We start from the raw sequence: 22,706 nt of genomic DNA on the forward strand, positions 1-22,706 counted from the left end.
TAAACAGAAGCTGTCGGATCTCTTCCAGTTTCATGTCTTGTGCACACTGTACATCCATTCACTCCAGCCCACATACCTGCAAAAAGTGCCCACCTATTACACTCAGGATAAGGACGTCATTGTCCTTTCTCTCCTTTCACTTCAGATTATGGGGTTTATAGTGCTATCAAAAAGGTCTCTGCTAGATTGATTGATCATATTTGGAGACTCTTTCTTACCTGTGGTTATCTAGTAGTACACACTGATGATTTGAGAATGCAAACAAGACACCCAGGCAGTCTTTCTTAACTTAATCCGATGTCTGCCCTAATTTTTTTTTTTATTGTACCGGTCCCAATCAGCGTTGGCTGTTTTGTGCAGCCTTCAGCTCATTGACTTAATTCACTGGCAGTTGAGAGGCTTGGCAAGCAGTCGTCTGTTGAAGTTTATTTATGGCTTAAAACAATTTCACCACAATGTCTCCAAAATGAAAAACATAGGGCCCCAAGACAGTCTCTGTGCGTGTATCATTTAATTTCTCAAGTAGTGTCAGTGACTCTTGAATATGTGTATATTAATAGTGACTGTCCTTTATTGTCTTTGTTTCTTTTTATTTTCTTTCTTTCTTTCTTTGTCTCTCTCTTTCTTTCTATCTTTCTTTTTTTGATTTTTGCAAAAACACTTTAATCACATTCAAACATTTTGCAATTTTACATTAGATGAAGCACTAAAGTTCCTCAGAAGAAGATTTTTTTCAAAAAAACTTCAATCACATTTAACATTTAGAACATTTAGAACATTTTACAATTTTTCATTAGATGAAATTTCAAAAACACTAAACACTCAAAAACATTAAACACCAAGAAACAAAGGGAAATACAATATAAAAATAAGTACATTATAACAGGAAGTTTGCAAAAGTGAGGTGGTCATCAACTAAAGTGCATTGATAAATACACCTTTAAAATAATTTCTAAATTAAAACATTGCTATCCTTGTGGTCAGTTACTTTTTTATAATGTAGGAACCCAGTAATTCTTTTGAAATTTAAGTTATTTTTTACCACTTTAATTACATCATCTAGATTCTACAAGGAACCAATGTCTCATTTTCGTTCCTGGTGTGAAAAAAGGCCCAGCTTCAGGAACAAGACTATAGTTTCAATTATAAAAACAATTTTCAATGTATTGTTCCGAGCTCAATCACAAGTCTTCCGGCTCCAAAAGTTGTGCATTTTCTCATATTAGTTGTAGATTGGAGAATCTTGCTACTTTTTTTCACTTTTTTTTTAATGCAAAAAAAATGGCATTAATCCCTTAGTATACTGTTTCTATCAGTAAACTGATGTTATTTCTCTCTGAAAATGAAATCTCCAAAATTATCTGTCAATGCAATTCGACAACAAATTCCTGATGTAATCCTAATTTAGTTAAAATGACTGCTCATCCTAAGGGGACATGCTAATGCATGATGTGATATCAGACTGCAGTTGATTTTGAATATTTCAGATACTTTAGCACATTTTGTCTATATTTACTAAAAAATTTGCTTTGGCTGCTGAGATTTGGCACAAAAGTCAGTGCTGATATTTTGTCTACATTTTGTCTATATTTTGTCTTCTGAGTTTGCACCTTTTGGATGTAATTCCGGATTGTATTTAAGTTTTTCCTTTGGCTACAGGGATACTGCTGTCAAGATTTTTGGAAATGGTCACAAGACTTCTCAAACAGTAGATAATGGTTTATTTGTGGTTTAACAATCAGGTCTATTCATTAGAAATTTTTGTTCAGCAGATTTCCTAAGTTCCTATTCAGATTAAACACCAAGGTCTTCGTGCACATGTTTTAGAGAACAGGATATCACCAGACAACATAAACAATCACAACAACAAAGTAAATGTAAATGGAACTTTTTTACCCTCTTGGGGACGTGTATGCGTATGTGGCATGTATGCGCCACCTCCCATGGACTTAAAATAGCATATGTAACAGCAGAGGTTTGACACCTTTTTTGAACTAAGAGCACAAGTCCCTGTGTATTTGTGTATGAATGGGGATTAGCGTTAGCTACTGAGGTCACAGCTGTGTTCAATAGCTCAGCAGGATGACAGCAGCGGTACAACACGTTTCCAGGGTTCTGATCGGAGGCTTTCCGTTTCGTAACACCTTTAGAGTTGCCCAGACCCTTTGTGATTGGCAACTATCTTGAAAGATGTGACCAGCCCCCAGACAAAGGGGATGATGGGACAAAAAGTGTCCTGCCAGGGTCAAGCCAGTTGTTTATCAGCATCTGCTTTGCAATTACTTTACACTGTCTTCACCCACCGAGGCAGTCTCCATAACATAGCCAATCCTCTACTTGATCTGCCATGGTTCAGTGGAGCACAACTCACACAACATCCTCTTTTTAATTGCCATGTGCTCATTAAAATTCTGATAGCTGTGGCTCTTAACACTCATTGAATGTCGCCTTAGTTAGATGAATAGCAGTAGTTTCACCATCAGATGTGTAATAGTATCGATAAAATAATAAAAGAAAAGACTTCCCCTGCTCGGTCTCTGAGTCTTGTAATAAACAACATAGGAACTTTGTGAAGTGAATGGGTTTTCCTGTCATCTGGTCAGAAAATGCTTTCATAGATGCATACAGAAGTTCAAATGTAAGTTGCTCATAGAATGCCACTGCATGACTGCATTTAAATGTTTAGGTCTAATAAGTACAGTAGTTTTTGTAGAAGTGTTCCTTTTAATTGGATCAATTACTGGTCAGGTTTTGTCAAAACTCAAAGACAGTTGGCTTTTGATACTACTTCACCAAGATTTTCTGTATGTTATGTGTCACTCGTTTTTTCTCTTTCTTTAAGTGTTTCGAATCTAGGTTTATGTTGCACTGTAAAATTTAATTTAAAAATTTTAAATTAAGGCTTTTCAGGTTATTTGAGGCTCCTTTTTGAAGGTTTCGTCAAACACACAGAACACTGGCACTTTTATTTTTAATCAGGTTAGACTGGAGTTGTTTTAGATACTGACAACATTAAGGAAGGGGGAGTATTCTCATATCTGACTTATAAATAATGTGATGTGGTGGCTGGGGAAATGCTCAAATGCAAAGGAAATCGGACTGCATGTAAATAAAGTATATTCTGAGGCTAGTTGGTCTGTTTTAGGTATGTGACGCCCTTGTTTATTGACATGCGATTCTTCCATCAAATTTATAGACATTTTATAATCATTATGGTGCTCCAGACATTTTTCCAAATGAGACCAGAAGCACAATTTAGGGCAGGGCACTACTGTCTACTGGGTGTGTGATGGGAATTTTCCTGCTCTGACCCACAGAATTCATCATCAATCACTGCACATTGCTAGATCGTTTCTGTTTGGTGCTCAGTATCCTCAGTGGTTGTGGCTGAGTGGGAGTCACAAACTCCAATCACTATGTGACTGTGACATTACTCTGCTGCATTATTCTCCTGAGAGCAAGTATCTCTTTTAGGTTCTGTCTGTGATGGAATACACTGTGTCTTTCAGGTCAGGATTACATTTGGATGTCAGGAGTTTTTACACTGTGTGCATGATCCCCCACTTCTGATTTACCTGTGATCAGTTTCAGCTCCCATAAGATGCACACCAATCATGCATCTAATGGGATGCATGGGAGCTCTGGTTCCACATATTACTTACCATTATATATTAAGTTAAAACTTAAAGTTTTACACATTAATAATTTCATTGGAATTTTAAAAAACCCAGCTTTCACCATTAGGTCTTGTTAAACACAGATTACATGAATGGATTTACTGTATATGAGTTACAAACATTAATTCTGACTGTAGGCAGTGTACCCTGAAACTGTAACTACTTAATGTCAGATGCAATGATAATCATCTGTGACCCCGCCTAAGGAAACAGTACATGACACGATTACAGTACATTTCTCGTCAGATGATTTCAGTCTTTATTTCATTGGGATGCTTTTGGTTTGAAGAGCATATACTCACTTTTTTATCTTCTTTTTCCTGCCACAGCTCATCTGAGAAGTCCCTACCTTGGAGGACTGCAGGTATGTCAACTAGAACGCTTGAATGATTTGATATGCTGCTTCTTATCAAAGGTACATTTCCGTTTTTATCATTATTTTAAGCGTTATGATGACAGTCTACACTCACTCACACACCACCTCACCCTGTAACTTGACCTGGGATAGCACGAGAATCAGGTTTGGTGAAATATTTGTCAGAAAAATAGTGTGAATCAACAAATCAGTGTTCCCGATGATTATCCATATTACAGAGTATTGCAATAACATAATGGGTACAGGTCCAACTACTTCTTCTGGGATTCAAAATTTTCACCGTATTCTCTTTGTTTGAAGCGACCAGTAGTTGTGTGTCTTATCTGAAGTTAGCTAACATCAATCAAGTGTTTATTCATTCTCTTCCTGCACTATACTGTATTATACTGAAGCGTAATATCACCATCACTGTTAGTATACTACACACACATGTACAGTATAAGCACAAAGATATGCACACGCATCATTTGTGATGGTAGTTTGTGGATCCTCAGGGTCTCTTTCTGCTCGTTTAGTTCACATCTTTCTTCAGCAGATTTCTCAAACAGATTAATTGAATGTACTAATGGATTTTATGGTTTATTAATTGCGTGGTCTTTCTGTAATGGTCATTTATCTTTTCTTGTCGATCCTGCCAGAAGCACCCATAGGGAGTTATAGTTGAACATTTGCCCTGAGAAAATTTTTTCTTCCTTGTTGAGTGCCTTTGATGAATGTTTGAACAGGCCCTTTCTAAGCACAATCACGGTTTTTGCTTTCTATTGAATTCTAACTGTACCATAGATGATAAATGATAATGATGATCTGATAATTTACTTTCTTCCAATGTAAATGCCGTATGGTAGCGTGCATAATGGGCCATGCTCTAGGGGACCTCGTGCGCCACTGTATGGCCCTACGCCGTCAGACTTTGGGATAGAATTCTCACTGTGGAAACGAAGCTTTTAGACCCAGGAAATGTCAGTTCATTCAGATCTCTTGTCCCCTGACATATGAAGACACATGCCAGAATAAAAGTTTTCTCTCTGCAGCTGTTTTTATTCCTTTTTATGCAACTAGTGTTTTTCAGATATGTTAGTTGAACATACTAGCATCATGTTCAAGAAGGAGCCCATGTCATTTTGAAGAAAAACCAATCTATATAATCAGTAATGTGAGGCGTCGTGGGTAGCACTGTCACCTCACAGCAAGATAGTTCCAGATTCAATTCTTCAGCTTCCTCCCACCTCCAAAAACATCCAATTGATCTCTCCATATAGTCCATAGGTGTGAGTATATGTGTGAGTGGTTGTTCATCTTTCATGTGACCCCGGGATGCGTGCGGTATGTACCCCACCTCTCACTCGCAGCCAGCTGGGATAGGCTTCAGTACTATCTACAATAAAATGGATGGATGGATATTTGAAAATATCAGCCATTTATAAATACAAAATTCTTGACAAGTATCTGAGTAGATAGAAATTTTTATCAAATTTTTCTTTTAACATTCTAAGCAATTGTGCTTGAAAAGTTAACACACAAGTAAATGATTTTTATAAGCCGTAACAGCAGAAATCACTAAAGCAGCCAATAACCGCTTAACCACATTGTAAAATGAAATATCGTAGCAATAGATTTTATGAGGATTCGTCACTCACTGACTCTGATGCCGTTCACACAACTCAGATCAATTAATTTGCATATTAATTTTATTTTTTATCCCCAGTCTTTTAGTCAAGGTGGCAAACTAAAAGTTAATCTTTAAAAATCCTGAAAACAACTAAAACTTAGTGAAATAAATGGGTTTGACATTTGTGAGCTACAGAGGATTATCTGCGTGGGTGATGCGGTGCTATGTGAACCAAACAACACTAGTAGATATAGTTGTGTCATTTATAGACAGGAAAATGTATGGGCACAGGATTAACAGACTGCTGAAGTTACCAAGGTAACACATGTAAAACTGATAACTCTTTTATGACACAGATGAAACTAAATAACCCCATTTAGGAAAAAAGCAGAGATGGCTAATTGAGATGGCTAATTGTGAGTGTCACCCTATGGAGGTATGAAAAAAAAATCTCTCCTCTTAAACAGGATGAGAAAAGGGACCCCTCTGTTTCTCATCGCCGTCTCTTCCTCTGTGTTGTTCTTTTCTGTTTTTTGGCATCTCATTTATCAAATAGTCAAGGCTCTGAATAAAAAGCGTCTGGTCTGAAACAACACTGTTTGCTAGACACTGGAATAGAAGGGAGCAAACACTTCATTAGTTCTTTCATTATTTACCAATAAATAAAGTTTTTAAAAAAAGGCCTATGAAAACACCGTGGAAGATCAGTTTTCCTGTTTCCTTTGATGTTTTAATAAAAGAAGGGCCTGAAACTCTTTTTTTTTTTGAAGATACGGACAGAAAGATAATGAAAAAATTATTTGTCCTGACTACAACAGAATGCAAGTGGGGAAATAAAAATGCAAGACTTAAAAAAAAAGAAATTTAAAATTGGTCAGGTTTTTAATTTCTACAGACTTTTCAGGTCCGAATATTTTAGCAAATGACTATCGTAATCTTTTCTTTAAAGTCTAAACTAATTAAAGACCAAGCTGTAATTGTATCAGATTCAGAACCCTTCCTGCACTATTGTGTCTCCTTTCCAGAACCATCTGCTCCGGGGGACACAAAATCCCTGGTGCCTGACAGCTCTCAATCGCCCAGCTACCACATCAGGACCGAGTCAGAGCAGGTGACTCTGTACTCCCCAGAGCAGTCCTCCCTCCATGAAAGTGAGGGTCTGTTATTGCAATCTCTCCATCTTCTGCTGCCGATCTTCTTAGATCCTTGTTTACTGAAGTTTTGAGGATGCAAGCCACTGTGTCATCTTTCAATTTTACGTTTTCCATGCTGATGTTTCGACTGTCAGAGACCGTGATGCATGCAAACAGCCCCCTCACCACACCACATCCCTCCCCCTCATGTGGCATTTAGCTTTACGAAGGCTGCATAGGTAAAGGTCGTCTTTATTATGAAACCATTGATGAGTTCTCTGTCTCTTGTTATTCTCGCTTCACCTTTTCTGCATTTCATTTTTGTCTGTCATATACCGTCATTCATTCACACACTTTTTATCTCTCTCTCTCTCTCAGGGTCTGGGGGGAATTCTCGCAGCTCAAATCAGATGAATTCATACTCGGACAGTGGCTATCAGGACACCAGCAATGGCTACCACAGCAGCCAGAACCTTGGTAAGGCTGAGCTGAGGATGCAACACTCCTTCCCTGGCGCAGGCACTGGGACCCTGTTGAGGAAAGCCAGGGCAGAGGGCCAGGCTTCAGCCCAGGTACTGTCAGGAATGACAAACAATGTGTTTTCAAACTAACAATGTACTTGTAAATGCATTACACGTACATACATAGTGTATGTACATAAACACACATGCGCACACGCACACACACACACACACACACGCACACACACACACACACACTCACACACACACACACACACACACACACACACACACACACACACACACACACACACACATATATATATATAGATAGACAGATAGAGAAAACATCTGCATGCTCAATTGTTTTAATTCATGACAAGCAAGATGCCAAAAAAGGCAGCAATGTAGTTCTTAAAGGTGCAGAGGCTACACAGTGTACTGTGTAACACAACCTTGCTTCCTACAGAGTCTTGCACAAAGACCACTGAGACACCAAATGGCACTGTCACAAACAACATAAGGGATAGAAAATAAAGAATAAATTTGACCAAAGCCAGTGAGTTGTCCATGTAATGCCATGTTATTGAGCATGTTAATCACTCAGTCAAACTACATTTATAATGCCCCTTTCAAACAATTTGCATGTCTGCACGAGTGAGTGATCAATGAAAAATGGATGGTGAGACAGATCTGCTCAGAGTTAGTCTCATCATCAAAAATATATGAAATTAAAAATATGGATAGATAATGTCAAAAAGGTGAAGAGATGAGATAACATAATCAAAAACCGAAGAAGACAAGTAATGGATAAGAGTTTTCTATAATAGTCATCAAAAACAGCATAAAAACAATAATATATTTATTTATATATTATCATCCCTGCAAATATTAGTTTATTGCGGTGAATACAAACAAACTTTGAAAACCTATTGCTCTGTGTTTGTCCTGCAGGTTCCAGCTGTGACAACAGCAGTGCCTGGCCGAGCGATGCGGAGGGTAAGCTCAATGCCTTCTCGCTCCCACTCGCCAGCGTACACGAGCGGCATGTCCCCCCCCCGCAGTTCCCTGCGTACTACGGTTGGGAATGCCTATGGCTCTCCAATTGTAACGGAACCCAAACCCCTCTCCAGCATCTTCTCTACAACCTTACCCTCTGCCCAGCGCAACACGACCACCTCTGGTGGCGGCTCACCCTACTCCACGCAGAAGAGCTCTCCCGCTGCATTGAGACGCGTGAGCTCCACAAACTCACGTTCAGGCAGCACCAGCCACAATACCTCACCGTATCAGGCTTCGGGATCATCGGGGCGCATGGGCTCGCCACTTACCATGGTGGATGGAATCAACTCTCCTTTAACCAAACAGCCAAGTCACTCGTCATCTCCAATCAGAGCTAGTATGACTGCTGTGCCCCAACACTACAGCTCCACGCTGCCCCGCTCCATGCTCCACAACACCGACCTCTACGGACCCCAGAGTTATGACATCTATGAGAGGATGACACGACCTGACCAATTCACAGGTGCTCAAACACACGCACGCACACACACAAACATGCATGCCCTAATTTACATCAGAATCATTACATTTTTGCAAAGGAAGTGAAAATGCTTTACTTTTACTTTGACATTAATGTTACACCCACAGAATGCTCTGATCATGTGAACTTAAAAATCTTTTCCCACGAAAGGAAGTTTAGTGGAAATATCTATCACATAATGGAACCACTCAGGAAAGGATGTCAGGTATTTCAAAACTATACTGCAGTACTGTAATTCTACATTTTGACACTGATTTGCCACTGAAGTTGTTTGGTTCCAAATATACTTAATTCACTCCATATAAACAAAAAATGATTATCTACCCTGAAAGAAACCCAGATTGGAAAATACCTGGCAGTTTCATTATACACGTGTAACAGCTAAGTTATTCAGAGGGATGACTGGAGAACCAGAGTTTTTACGCAACTTTCTTCCAGTCCTTAGTTCATTCCAGTATCTGTTATTTTTTTCAGCTTTGGAAAACAAAATCACAACTTGCCAAAGTACCTTGTTACCTTTTTTGTTTTCCTGCAAAATGAAAAAAAAACAAAACAGGAAAAAAACAGTTAAAGGAAATCATTGTACAAGTATTACAAGGTTAATGGAGCACATTCTGCTTTACTTTATGCTGCGTGGGGATACACACAGAAGCCCTGATTGATGATGATGCTCAAGGTGAATATTATTAGTTATTACATGACTGAAATCTCACCATCTTCAGATGTTTGCACGTGCACTGCATGTGCATGTCTTGTTTGTTTAGAAATTAAGAAATCATGTCCAACAAAATATTATTGCATGGGTTTGTTGTAGATGATGTAGGTTATAGATCGCATGTTATATGAGTACAATTTGTCTAATCATCCATCCATCCATTTTCTGCCGCTTTATCTGCCGTAGTGGGTCACGGGGAGCTGGAGCCTATCCCAGCTGGCATAGGGCGTGAGGCAGGGGACACTCCTGGCACAATGCCAGTGCATCGCAGAGCCATACACAAGGACAGACAACCATGCACACGCACACACTCACTCCTACGGGCAATTTGGGAGCGACCAATCAACCTGAAGCGCATGCTTTTGGAGGTGGGAGGAAACCGGAGAACCCGGAGAGAACCCACGCAGACATGGAGAGAACATGCAAACTCGGCACAGAATCGAAACCTCATCAAAGAAGTCTAAGTTTCACAACGATATCACCTTAAAGCAAGAATCCCAGATAGTTTTATCCTGATATGATTTAAGCTGTGAAAATCACTGGAATTTTGAATCAGCAGCATGGTGGCGGCACAGTGGCGCAGTGGGTAGCGCTGTCGCCTCACAACACAGCGGACCCAGGTTCGAGTCCCGCTCTGTGCAGAGTTCGCATGCTCTCCCTGTGTCTGCATGGATTCTCTCCGGGTTCTCCGGCTTCCTCCCACCTCCAAAAGCATGCGCTTCAGGCTGATTGGCCGGTCCCAAATTGCCCGTAGGAGTGAATGTGTGTGTGTGTGGTTGTTTGTCTTTGTGTGTGGCTCTGTGGTGCACTGGCGTCTTGCCCGGAGTGTCCCTTGCCTCACGCCCTATGCCACTGGGATAGGCTCCAGCTCCCTGTGACCTGCTGCGGCGGACACAGTGGTGGTAATATGAAATATGACTGACATTAGTTTGAATATTATTTATGAAAATAAATGGTTCACTAATGACAGTTTTCTTGAAGATCTTACACAAGTTTTGAAGCTATGTCAAATTTAGCACCAGATTGAATCAATACTGTTTTTCAACTCCGATCTGATCACAGGAGAGAATTTACCATGAGCCTAAAAATAAATTTTGGGTTTAGATTATATTTGATGTATGGTACGTCTTATGGGGATGTCATGTTGCAATTTTTTCCCAAATACTGTCAACATTATCCATGATCCCGTAATCTTCAGAATAAAAACAATTTTTAAAATCTGGATCACCACCAAAACTTGGGTTGTTGCTCTGGTCACATCTTGCACATTGTAAAAGATGTCATCAAAAACTACATTGTGGACTCTCAAGATCAATTTAAAATTGCTAGATCCCCACCTTTGGTTATGAGTCCTGATGTTTCAGGCAAATACAATTTGTTTTGAGACACTAGCCCCTGAGAAGAATGAATGGCATATCTAATTTTTTTTTAAATCTTTGTTGTTTGCAAAGGTATCCCTCCCACTGTCATGTCCACTTCCTCTCTGTCCTGTCTTTTGCACAAGTCACTCATATTCACATTAACGTAAATGGAGTCTTTCCTTTAGCGATGTAATTTGTCACAAATGTTTGAGCCATAATTGGATAAAGGAGAATTATTACATGAAATGTCTGTTTCCGTAATTTGGCAAACACCAAAAAGAGCCAGAACTTAAAATTATTGTCATCAGTGTTTTTAATGTGTGAAGTGTGCTTTTGTGCTCTTCTTCACATTTCTGTTGCTGAAGATTGTGGTACTTCCTCTGTTTTTCTGTTAACAGACTTTCAAATCTGTTTACCTGCATTTTCTGTCTTTTGCTCTCCTTATATTTCCATAATTTTGGCTTTCCTACCTCCTACCTTGCTGCCTTCTTTGCCTTCATACTGGCATGAAGTCATATTTTCCCTGCTGTTCAAAAATGGGAAAATTATGACATTGTCCCTAATTATGCCTGATGTTCATGTCAGAGCAATCTAGATAGAGAGTGAGAAGATATTACATATCTGCAACTATGCATTATTAGTCTACTAAGCAATGTGGTAGTTTTATGGTAACATGGTTAACATTTTACAGCCATTCTCTCATTTATGTCTAAAGAGTTTCTGGTTATCATGCCAGTTCTCCTGCTTTAGAGAGGGTTTTTGAAAGTGATTTTTTAGAGGAATGCAGTCAGCTGCATCTATTTAAGTGTTTGTTTCTCTAGAGCAAGCATGCGCCAAGCCACCACCGCCCATCATCTAGCCTCTGCCAAGTGTAATCTGTTAAAGCCACGGTGAGAGGGTTGAAGGGGGAGAATTAAATGACTATAACGCACCAGGAATGTGGGGCATTCATCCTCAAAAGACACCAGTATGTTATTTCGCCCTGACAATTTGCAGAGGTTTTTAGAACTGACTGCAGCTTCTTTTTTTTTATCAGGGGAGCAGAATACAGAATGCAAATAGATTAGTTTACTCTGAGTTTGTGTGAATGCTGCGAGTTTCAGTAGCTGGACTACTGAGGTGAAGACATGTGCACAAGAAATTCTGAGACTGGTAGATTCTGTTCCTCTAAAGCCTGGTTCATATGGTCAGGCTTTACGCGGAATGAGAAGTCTCTTGTGGTCCGGTCTGCTTCATTAACCCTCTTTTCATTTTCATCCTTTCTTTTCCTCCCCCTTACATTCTCCCCTGCCTTCTTTGTTGCTCATGCCTTTCCTTATTCCTGCAACAACCTCCCGTCGCTCTTTTTTAAACCTTTTGAACAAGAGAATCTGAAATGAGTTCTTGCCAAGCGGCTGCTAGTGGCCATTGTGTTCCCTACCACTGAGTGAAAGGCTTTCTGGGCTTTTGACTGTTTCACTACAACACACAGCAGCAGTAGCATTACTGTCCCTCTAAACGTCCTGCATTGCAATGCATGGCTATTCACTGCACTCTTTTAATGCATGCTGCTTATTTAAGTTTATTCCTTTGTACCTCAAAGTTATTTTTAGTTTTTAGTAGAATTTGTTAAGTTTAATTCTTGGAATCTCTGGTATTTATTGCATTCATTTCAAAGAAAGCCACTAGAGAGCTCATCAAAAGCCAAAAAACTTCCACCCCTGAGTGGCTAAAACCTTCTTCTCTAAAAATGTTTTGCATAAAGTGGCTTGTTGCATTTATTAAATAGAACTGAATGATAATTTCTGTTGCATAACCAATTATAAGGACAAAAGAATGGTTTTCCATTTTTCTCCATTTACATTGGAGAAAAAAAAACTGGTATGAAGGCCGGAGTGGGAATGTATACTAGGGTGGCCCTTCAAAATAAAAGACAGGGGATGCAAATTAAGACGCCAAATTATTAGTATGACGATACTAATAATTAAATTATAATAAAAAATGGTAATTATAATAGCAAACATGACTAACCACAAAATCCTCCATTAGACACCAAAATAATTCTCCTGTGGTTTTGGCATCCATTACCTGTCATACAATTGTATAAAGCCACAATCAAGATTGACCAACCCTCCTACAAGTTGATTTTCACAGATCAATGCCTAATGAAAACGACACCCTCCTCCAGTCTGACCACAAACGATCAGGTCAGTTAAGTCCTGTTAAAAACATCTAACGTAGATTTTGGCAGATTTTATCTGGTTTTAAGTTTAGTGTTTATTTATCAAATATCTGCTTCATTTTATTTTTTAATTATTTATCTTGATCCAGCAAGATAAATAGTTTCGGTTAGGTTTCTGCTGGTGAAAACCCAAACTTTTCTGATTTTACTGCTTCATAATTTTTCAGTCATTACTTTCCATATTATGCTGTGTGTGTGTGTCTGTGTGTCTGTGTATATGTAAAATTTTTGGTACAGCTACAGAACACTTTTTAATATCGTAACTATCAATTATAAAATGAACTGAACCATTAATTAGGGCGGTTCACCTTTGTCTCCACCTGGAACATGATTTCTTCATTGTTTACTTACTTGCTTAAGTAGTTATTGTTGTTGAAGACGGAAGTCTCAGCTCGACCCACTAGCTACAATTAAATCTTCACTCACCCAGCCTCTGCAGCCCCTTTCTCCCATGCGGTATTAGTATTCATGTTTATTCATTTCCACAGTCTGTGATAGGAATCCCTTGTTTAACTGTTCCTGCATGGATTTTTTTTTTCCTTTGGGTTGTTTTGTTTTTGAGCAGCAGGCTGTGTCTGAGTTGTTGACGAGTACCCCAGTGGAGACTTGTGCAATGTGCAGTAAGCAATTCTTTGCCTTCTGTATTCTGGTCCATTGGGCATTAAAGTGTAGAGCTATAACTGATTTTGGATTTAATACAGATGCAGAGATGTAGGTTCAGATTTGTTTCATGTTTTAATCAGAACTGATCCTGTTTTTTCTTTTACTTTGTATGTGAAACAATCATTGCCAAATAAATATCTCGTTAATAAATATGTTGTTAGAACATGATCATATACTTCTCTCAATTCTCTCTGTATATCAGACTAAAAGTTCTTAAGGCAAAAATAATTTCTGGTTTTTAGTACATCTTGATTTTAAAGAAATTCAAGTAGCATTTTAAGCTCAAATGACAAAAAAAAAATGGCCAGATCTGAAGATGACTTTTTAAGAAAGATCTTCTAAGACTTTTTAAGAAACACTTTGAGGTTGGTTGCATAAGAGAATGAAGGTCATGGGGAGAGTAGTCTCATAGCTGAGGGTGTTTTATATGGGAGAACTCTTCAACAGATGTTGTTGCCTCATTCTTCTATTATTGCTTCACATCTGGACAAAATGTGGGTCAGACGAAACTGTATGATTCTCCTGAGGCCTGTTGTTAGACTGGCTTCTCTGGGAAATAATTTTAAATTAGAGACCTCACCAATGCATTTCTTTACCTCTTTCCTATCAGGTTAGCTGTACATTGACTACAGAACCTGTCTGTGTAGGTTCTCAGTTATCCAGGTCATGCTTATCCGAAGCTGTTTAAATCAATCCACTGGACTCAAGAAACGTCTTTAAGAAACATCCTCAAAAAACTTTCTTAAGTCCGGTGGATTGATTTAAACAGCTTTGGATGACCACAGAAGCTGTTTCCCCCTTCACGCATTCCTCAACACCATTATATTGACATCATCTCATTGGCTCTTACGCTCCTTTATCCTGCATAAACTCTAGATGGCCCTCATATGTGGTGGATTTTACCCATGTAGACTTTATGTGGGGTCATGGCAACATTGTTTGTTATTCACAAGCAATTGTCGAGTCTTTTAAGCTGTTTTTTGTACCGCAGCAGAATAAATGGAAAACAAAGACTGGCTGCACCCTCATACGTTTTACATATTTAACTGATACTATTATCCATAAATAATTAAAGTAAATTAGCTGAAAGTCATTGAGGTTTTGCTCAGTTACCCTTTTATAGGACACGTGGGGACAGATTGACAGATCTTTGCTCTTATTGGACTCAGGCCTTTGAGACTTCACTTATGTGGCTGTATGTGAAATCATGAGAGCGTTCTGCAGTGAACCAATAACTCACTAAAAGCTCTCCCAACATCTTCAGGAGTGCGGAGTTCATATGCCAGTCAACACAGCCATCTGGGCCAGGACATGAGGTCGGCCATATCTCCAGACCGCCACATCACCCCAATCTACGAGGATCGAACGTTCCAGGGTCCGTTGTACCGGAGCCCCAGCCATGTCAAGCAGGGTACCCTCTATAGAAGCGCTTCAGGTTTGTCCACAATTTTTATACGCATTAAGATCAATGTAAGGATGATGACAAAACACCCACAGCGAACACCATTATAATATTGTGTGGGCCATCACTATATATTGATATCAAATGCAAAGTCCATGTCTAACAGTGCAAAAATAAAACATCACTTTTTACTTTCAGTTCTTTAATCTCTCCAATTGAATTTTAAGGAAAAATTAAGTGCTGATTGAAGCATTTAAAGCAGTGGTTCTTAACCTTGTTGGAGGTACCGAACCCTGCCGGCTTCATATGCTCACTCACCAAACCCTTCTTTAGTAATTTTTTTTTTCCAAATTTGAGACATAAGTATATGCTTTACTGGTGTATTTAATGAATTGTGCATTAATGTCATCTTTTTCAAAGAACAAAACCAAGACAGTAAATGAACTCACATGAAATGACCTACCTGCAAATCAGTGTGACTTCTGCTGTTTTTATTGAGTTACCAGTTCAGATATGCGTGGCTTCACCTTGGCAAGTGCTACTCTTTACAAATTATGCGGAACGCTGACTCCCATCACATTCCGTTATACAGTACATGTAAATTCACGTTGCTCATATTTGTCCGACCACTTACTTTTTTTGCTCTACATAGTTACTATGAATTAAAATATTAAGAAAGCAATCAGATGACGTACCATCATCCATCCATCCATTTTCTGCCCCTCTATCTGCCGCAGCGGGTCACAGGGAGCTAGAGCCTATCCCAGCTGGCATAGGGTGTGAGGCAGGGGACACTTGGGGCACGACGCCAGTGCGCCGCGGAGCCATACACAAAGAAAGACAACCATGCACACACACACACACACACACTCACTCCTACGGGCAATTTGGGACCGGCCAGTCAACCTGAAGCGCATGCTTTTGGAGGTGGGAGGAAGCCGGAGAACCCGGAGAGAACCCACGCAGACACGGGGAGAGCATGCAAACACCGCACAGAGCGTGCGGAACTGCCGTGTCATGAGGCGACAGCGCTACCCACTACGCCACCGTGTCGCCCGACGTACCACCATGACAGGCATAAATAGACTACTGAGTGCGCAAAATCCCCTGTAGCACACGTAGGCTAATCGATGTAGCGTGATCACCTGCAGCCACTGATGGCTAAGGGGGGCACGTCATCACAAATTGACATGATGTGTCATACGTACACAGTGATTCGTGTGTGTTCGGCAAACCACCCGACACATCGTGTCAGATATTTTTCTTGACCTCCGTCTCCGCCGAACCCCTGAGACCGACTCACCGAACCCCTAGGGTTCGATCAAACCCAGGTTAAGAACCACTGATTTTAAGTGTTACCTTTTAGGCCGCAAGTGTGTTTCCTTATGGCACATTTTGTGATTTTAACAATAAAATGGAACCAGAAGTACTAATTTAAAGTAATGGAGCCAAAACCAGGCTAAAGGACATTTGATACCATGAGGGAACATGATTTTCCAAATCTTTTACTTTTTCTTTGGTAGTTTGTTCAGTCATCCTAGGTAATTATCTATTGTTGGTCATCATTAGCTACTTGATGGCCACGTACTGATTTGACTGAATGTTTCTGCAACAGTTCTCTAAAATGGTTGAGTGCATTTGTGTATGTGTAATAGATTAGAAATTCAAACCTAGTATGACTCTTTTTTTGTTATTTTCCTCTCATTTCCCTCCTGATTTTCATGTGCAGACTTTGTGTATGTCAGCATTGGTGCTTTTTATTTTCTCTTAATAGACAGAGATCACTTTGCTTTTCCATCTGTCTTTTACTGTTTATTTTCTCTTTCTTTTTTGTTCTGTTTTTCCTTTTTGTGTCATCCTCTCCTTCCGTGTATTTTTTCCATACCTCCCTGCACCGTCACACAGAGGTGGTGAAAAACGAGTTAATAGACAGGTACTGATGTGTCTCCCAGCCACAAAGGAGTCCATTACTTGTTTGTCACACAGAGAATGAGCCAAGGGTGGAGGGGGCAGGGGACAGGCTGGTTACCACATTCAGTCTGCTTTCTTCAAGCTCTCCTGATGTTAGCATTCTCATTTCATCCTTCCTCCAACCTCAGATACACATGCTTAGCTTTCAGCGACACACACACACACACTCCATTTAGCCTTTTCCTTGGCACACTGGAGATCTGCTCATACTGATAAGTTCACTATTAAATGCTGTTGAGGCTGTGAAGAAGCCCTCCAGAAAAGCCACAAAAATGTGTTTGTTCCAGCCTTACTGAGATAAGGCAAGTGGGGCAGAGGAGGAAGGGGTGTTCAATATGTACTCTTTGTAAGAGCTACCTCATTAGAAAAATCAATGTGATAGCATTTTCTTTGTTATGTTTCGAAATTAAATGTCATTGGGTCATTTTCCCCCACCGGCTTTTTATTTTTTCTCATTCTGCAGACTTTTTTGGAGGCTTACTCTGTAGTTTCATGTACAATTGGAAGATTTTAATGCTTGGTGGAAATATCGATTCCTGTCAGAACACACGAGAAAATGGAATCCAAATGCTTTTGGTAAAATCGCAAAGCATCACTGTGTTATTTTTAATTTATTGTTTATGATTTATCTTCCAGTATCTTTGGCTCTGCTCACTCACATTTCGGGAGAAAAACATATTGCATTGTGGTCGTGCCCAAACAGTGAGGAGCACTGATGCAAGAAATTACGTTTTTGGAGCAGCACCAGAAGTTGACGTCTTGGTTTGTGGGAGGAGGGCGTTGGAGCATGCGCATGCCCAGTCCTGTACAAAGGGTGTAGAAATCTGACCAATGTAGAAGTCAGCTTGCCAATGGTCATGTGACACTGGTGAGAAGGAGGGCCAAGTCCAACCCACTTGTTTATTTCTGTGTTTGTGACCCATTGTGTTACAAAACTAGGTCATAATATCACTTGGAGCGAATGAAAAGAGGACAGATAGATGAAATGAAATGCTGTCACTTTGAATCTCGGACTTTGTCTGGAAGGATGGCTTCTTTGCGTGTTTGTCTTCATAATGCTTCCACTTGTGTTTTTGGACCTTGTCATAGTTTAATATTGCTTCCCTGCTGTCTTTGGCAAAGTTAGCTTGAGAATACAATGGAACAAAGGATCAAGAGGGCGGCAGGGAAAGGATTTATGGATCATTGAACATGTTGTGGCTTCCTGTCCTCTTTGAAAACCAGCAAGATCCCTTTGACTAAACACAATCTTGTAAAAACAAAACAAGCGAACAACCACTTGAAGAAGACCTCCGCTTCGTGGATCAGTGGGGAGCTATGTTTTATTTTTGTCATTAATTCATTGCAGATTTTAGAATTCACTGAGTCTGTTGGAACAGTTTCATGTTTGTTTCAGCATGTGTTCACATTTAGTACACAGCTCAGAGTTTAGTTGAAAAGGTCTGAAGGCTGTTAAAATCTCACCATCCATGTTTTTTTTTTTGGCAGCAATGTAGGGGGTTTCCTTCTTAAGCTTTTTATTTATTGCCCCTCAGGTGTGGGGAGTCTCCAGCGGACGCCTAGCCAGCGCAATGCCATGATCTACCAAAGAAACAACTATGCTCTTAACACAGCCTATGCTGATCCGTATCGCTCAGCACAGTACCGGCCCTCTGATCACAGCTACACTCGCCAGGCTCTTGTCATGGATGATGGTGCCACTCGCTCCCCCTCTATAGACAGCATTCAGAAGGATCCCAGGTAGGCGCTGCCCACATTTTAGTATACCAGTGTTTCACGCTGTGTGAATCAAACTTTGCAACCTGATTTTCTGATTTTGCTAAAGGTTTTACTTGTACTCTTTTGAAAATGAAAATTTTTTTACACAGATATTTAATTATATTCACATATACTTAAATAATAGTGAAAACCACCAGAATTAAATGTTATCAACTAAAACAGACCTTCAATGGTGGATGTTATGGAGTTGAAAATGACTGCTACACTTTGCTAACCCACCGAATCAAACCCAATGAAAGCACGTGAGTACATAGGTATAGAAACACTCATTATTTGGAAATGTCTAGCATACATTTGCAAGAATTAGTCATCAAGAGAGGCTACTTATTTTTAAGAGGCATCCCTGTTTTGCCGGTTTAACACCAGTTCACTTATACTTTCCAAAGACCCTGGATGGTGACATGCAGCAAGAGCCTTTTAACTAGCTCCACTGTGCTTGACCTTGTAACAATAGATTCTCAGATATGCAGAAGTGCTACTTCTACTCCTGTCATGCAGACAAGTACAGCTTTGATTATTCAGGCTATGGTATCATGAAAATAAAAAAAACTTGGGCAACCCCGTCTAGTTTCGTAACCTACTTTTGTATACATTCTGCAGCTGCTGTTTGAGTTTTATTCATGTGACTTTGTGACTTCTTCCTTTAATATTCTGCTTTAAAAAAAAATCAGTAAATTGGGCGTGACCAAAGTAGAATTTTTATATGTACCTACGTATATATAATTGGATGTGAATAAAATTTCCTGGTTTTTTCAGCTTGCGCAAATGTTTTGATGTACAGTATTCATTTTTTGAAGGAAACTGTGTTTTTGTTTGAAGAAACATCTATTTTTTGTTTCAGTCATCATGCAAATAACTTTCCACCCCAACTTTAATTCTAGGGAGTTCGCCTGGCGTGACCCAGAGCTGGCTGAGGTGCTTCACATGCTGCAGCACCACTTCCCTTCAGTTCAGGCCAATGCAGCAGCCTACCTGCAGCACCTGTGCTATGGCGATAACAGAATTAAGGCAGAGGTAGGTTTATTAAAATTGGGCTTTTATTTTTGCGGTGCCTTCCATTTGTTCTGTAGCACACAGGAAAAGCCACGTCACTAAAATGTGAAATAGACACTGAAAACTGCAATTCAAACCAGTTGTAAATGTTTCAACACAACTATCACATGCCATTTTTCTGACTTGATCTTGACTTTCCATTCTTGCTCTCTTTGTAAACACTCAATTTTACCAGGCAGTTACAGATTATTAGTGACCTAATGGTGCAGTTTAGGTTTTACCTCCCAATTAAATCAGGAGCAAATGTTCTAGTTGATCTCACTCTTGCTTTTTTTCATGATGGGTCCTATTTTTAGTGGTTTTGCCTGGTTACAGGACATCAGCTAAATCTTGGGCATATTAGTGATCATTCTAATTGGGTCTGTCAAGACATGGACTATTTGACTCAGCAACCCTTTTATAGAGGCAACCCGGGTTCATGTTCCAACACATAGACATAATAACACATGTATATTGTTCATGTTACAAACCAATGAAAATTGTCCGTGTATAAATAGTTGAATAGTAACAGGATTGACAGGTTTTCGTAATTCTTGTTCTTCCAAACATTGAATGTCATGTTTTTCCTTTTCCACCATACTACAATTTGGTGAAAGTTGAAGTTTGACTCAGAGGCACACAAATGATATGACGGCATCAGTTATGAAGAATTTGTCTTCTGGTGTTAGACAACAAATGTCAACATAACTTGAACATTCATACGGCGATAAAATTTTAAAAAAGCAAAAAATTAAAAAAGCAATTTATTTATTTGTTTTTTTCCTGGTTTGCATTATCTTTTCCAAAAAATTTGTAAATTAATCTACGGTTAAAGATTACCATTAATTAGATCAAAACTATTTTGTCTGTTATGACTACTTTCTGTTTATATTACATGTATTTATACATTATATAAATAAATACATACATTTGGTTTTCACAAATAATCTTTTTCACTCCTAATTATGTGATTTAATGTCATTCACATTGTTCATAGGTGTGTCGACTGGGGGGCATTAAACATTTGGTCGACCTTCTAGACCACAAGGTCCTTGAGGTCCAGAGGAATTCATGCGGGGCTCTGAGAAACCTTGTGTATGGCAAATCAATGGATGAAAACAAGGTTGCGGTGAAAAACGCAGGAGGTATTCCAGCTTTGCTTCGCCTGCTGAGAAAGACTGTAGATGCTGAAGTGCGAGAGCTTGTCACGGGTAAGTCAGCACATGTAGAGAAGGTGTCTGCACTACATCACTCTGTCTCCTGATCATGCTTATTCTTTATCCCTCAAACCTCTTATTGTAAAGGGATGATTTTAACCTCATTTTTCTGTTTCTCTTCGTCAATTATGTGACTTTCCTTTCCTTTTTAGAGGTATGTTTATGTTTACTGCAGTACAGTAATAGTTTGGTCGCTTGTGACTCTTCATGTGATTACTGAATGTGACTCATTCTCATCTTGTGGCGTCATTCAAGGGTAAACCACAGTTGTAGATATAAAGACTAAATTAAAATACCTTTAACAAGATTAGGAATGTTGTACTAACAGAGTCCTGGAGGTGTTCCCTAATTTACAGTTACTGCTGTCACTACTGCTCATGATTATGTACAAAAAAATGAAACCTCATTTCCACAGGATGCAAATTTAAGAGGTTTTTTGGTTAATAATGGTCCCTCTAAGCCTCCCTGTAAGTCTCCTCCTCTGCGTGGGGCTGTGTGTTGTCTAAGCTGTGATGTACTGTAAATCCATGTTGTTTCGGATCAGGGTGGAGCACTACAGAAATAAGCAAGCCAAGACATTTGGCTTCTAGGTGGCTGAGTCAGCTATTTCAGACCACAGCCCCCAGGTTGACATGGTTGGATTACAGACCAGCAGGCTTCTGAAGGGAAACAAGCAAATACAAATTATCTGTCGCATTTATGTAGAACCTGAAATGGGATTGCTTCCTGTTTCAGTGTGCTTACTTGGCTTAACACCATCAGAGGAGAGGATATATAATAGTTATTTTTAAAGAGTGACATCTGTCTCTTTGATTGAGCTGAAACTCACAGGAGTCTATGGCCCAAAACTTCTTATTTCATTTCTTCTATTCAAATGGTAGCTTTAGTGAGTTGTTCTATTTTTCCCAGTCATCCACCAGCCTGAGAGCCTGTTGTGGCTAATTTGCAAAGCAGACCCCAGCATGTGGAGTAATTAGAAAAGGTCAGAAGTGCTGCTCCACCTCTGTTTTATTACAACTGACGAGAACAATTGACGAGAAGAGCTTTCAGGCGGATGTCAAGGAAATCTCACACCAAAGGTTTCAATTAGAACCTTTGTTTATGACAAAATGAGACCTAAAATGTGCAGATGTTGTTTTATGTGCAAATGTTGTGATGTGTAAATCAGACTTGGTGGAGCACCATTAGTTACTATACACTGATTTAGAAGTTAAAATGTGTTCGGAGATGGAAAATTGGGGAAATAGAATGTGAATTAAAGCCTGATCATAAAGAAATGCATCTAATGGCATATGGTCATCAACAATCTGTTTTAAACAGTCAAAACGGCAGTTTGTGTGTGTGTGTGTGTGTGTGTGTGTGTGTGTGTGTGTGTGTGTGTGTGTGTGTGTGTGTGTGTGTGTGTGTGTGTGTGATTTTAGTATTAAATCAAAGTCCACTGAGTATTTCATCAGAGCTGTCTCATCATGTTCAGCATCAACAAAGACAATTTAGTTGAAAGTTATTCAGAAATCCAAGATAAGAAAAATTATTGAACATAACACAT

The 22,706-nt window shown here is 39.4% G+C and overlaps 1 protein-coding gene across 5 annotated transcripts in view; it reads left to right on the forward strand.

The window, feature by feature from the left end:
* Window positions 1–22,706, forward strand: part of LOC137604788 (plakophilin-4-like) — a 64,212-nt gene that overhangs the window by 30,335 nt on the left and 11,171 nt on the right. Inside the window, exons 4-12 of one of the 5 annotated variants that reach the window (XM_068328839.1) lie at window positions 4,007–4,041; window positions 6,688–6,819; window positions 7,174–7,367; window positions 8,211–8,781; window positions 9,449–9,475; window positions 15,024–15,194; window positions 18,668–18,872; window positions 19,793–19,925; window positions 20,941–21,154. In XM_068328839.1, the coding sequence (XP_068184940.1) occupies window positions 4,007–4,041; window positions 6,688–6,819; window positions 7,174–7,367; window positions 8,211–8,781; window positions 9,449–9,475; window positions 15,024–15,194; window positions 18,668–18,872; window positions 19,793–19,925; window positions 20,941–21,154 (1,682 nt within the window). Of the gene's footprint in view, window positions 1–4,006; window positions 4,042–6,687; window positions 6,820–6,934; window positions 7,035–7,173; window positions 7,368–8,210; window positions 8,782–9,448; window positions 9,476–15,023; window positions 15,195–18,667; window positions 18,873–19,792; window positions 19,926–20,940; window positions 21,155–22,706 lie in introns of those variants that run through there. The other 4 variants (XM_068328840.1, XM_068328841.1, XM_068328842.1 and 1 more) reach the window with 4 other exon arrangements.

This window comes from Antennarius striatus, chromosome 12 (assembly GCF_040054535.1).
Source record: "Antennarius striatus isolate MH-2024 chromosome 12, ASM4005453v1, whole genome shotgun sequence".
NCBI lineage: Eukaryota > Metazoa > Chordata > Actinopteri > Lophiiformes > Antennariidae > Antennarius > Antennarius striatus.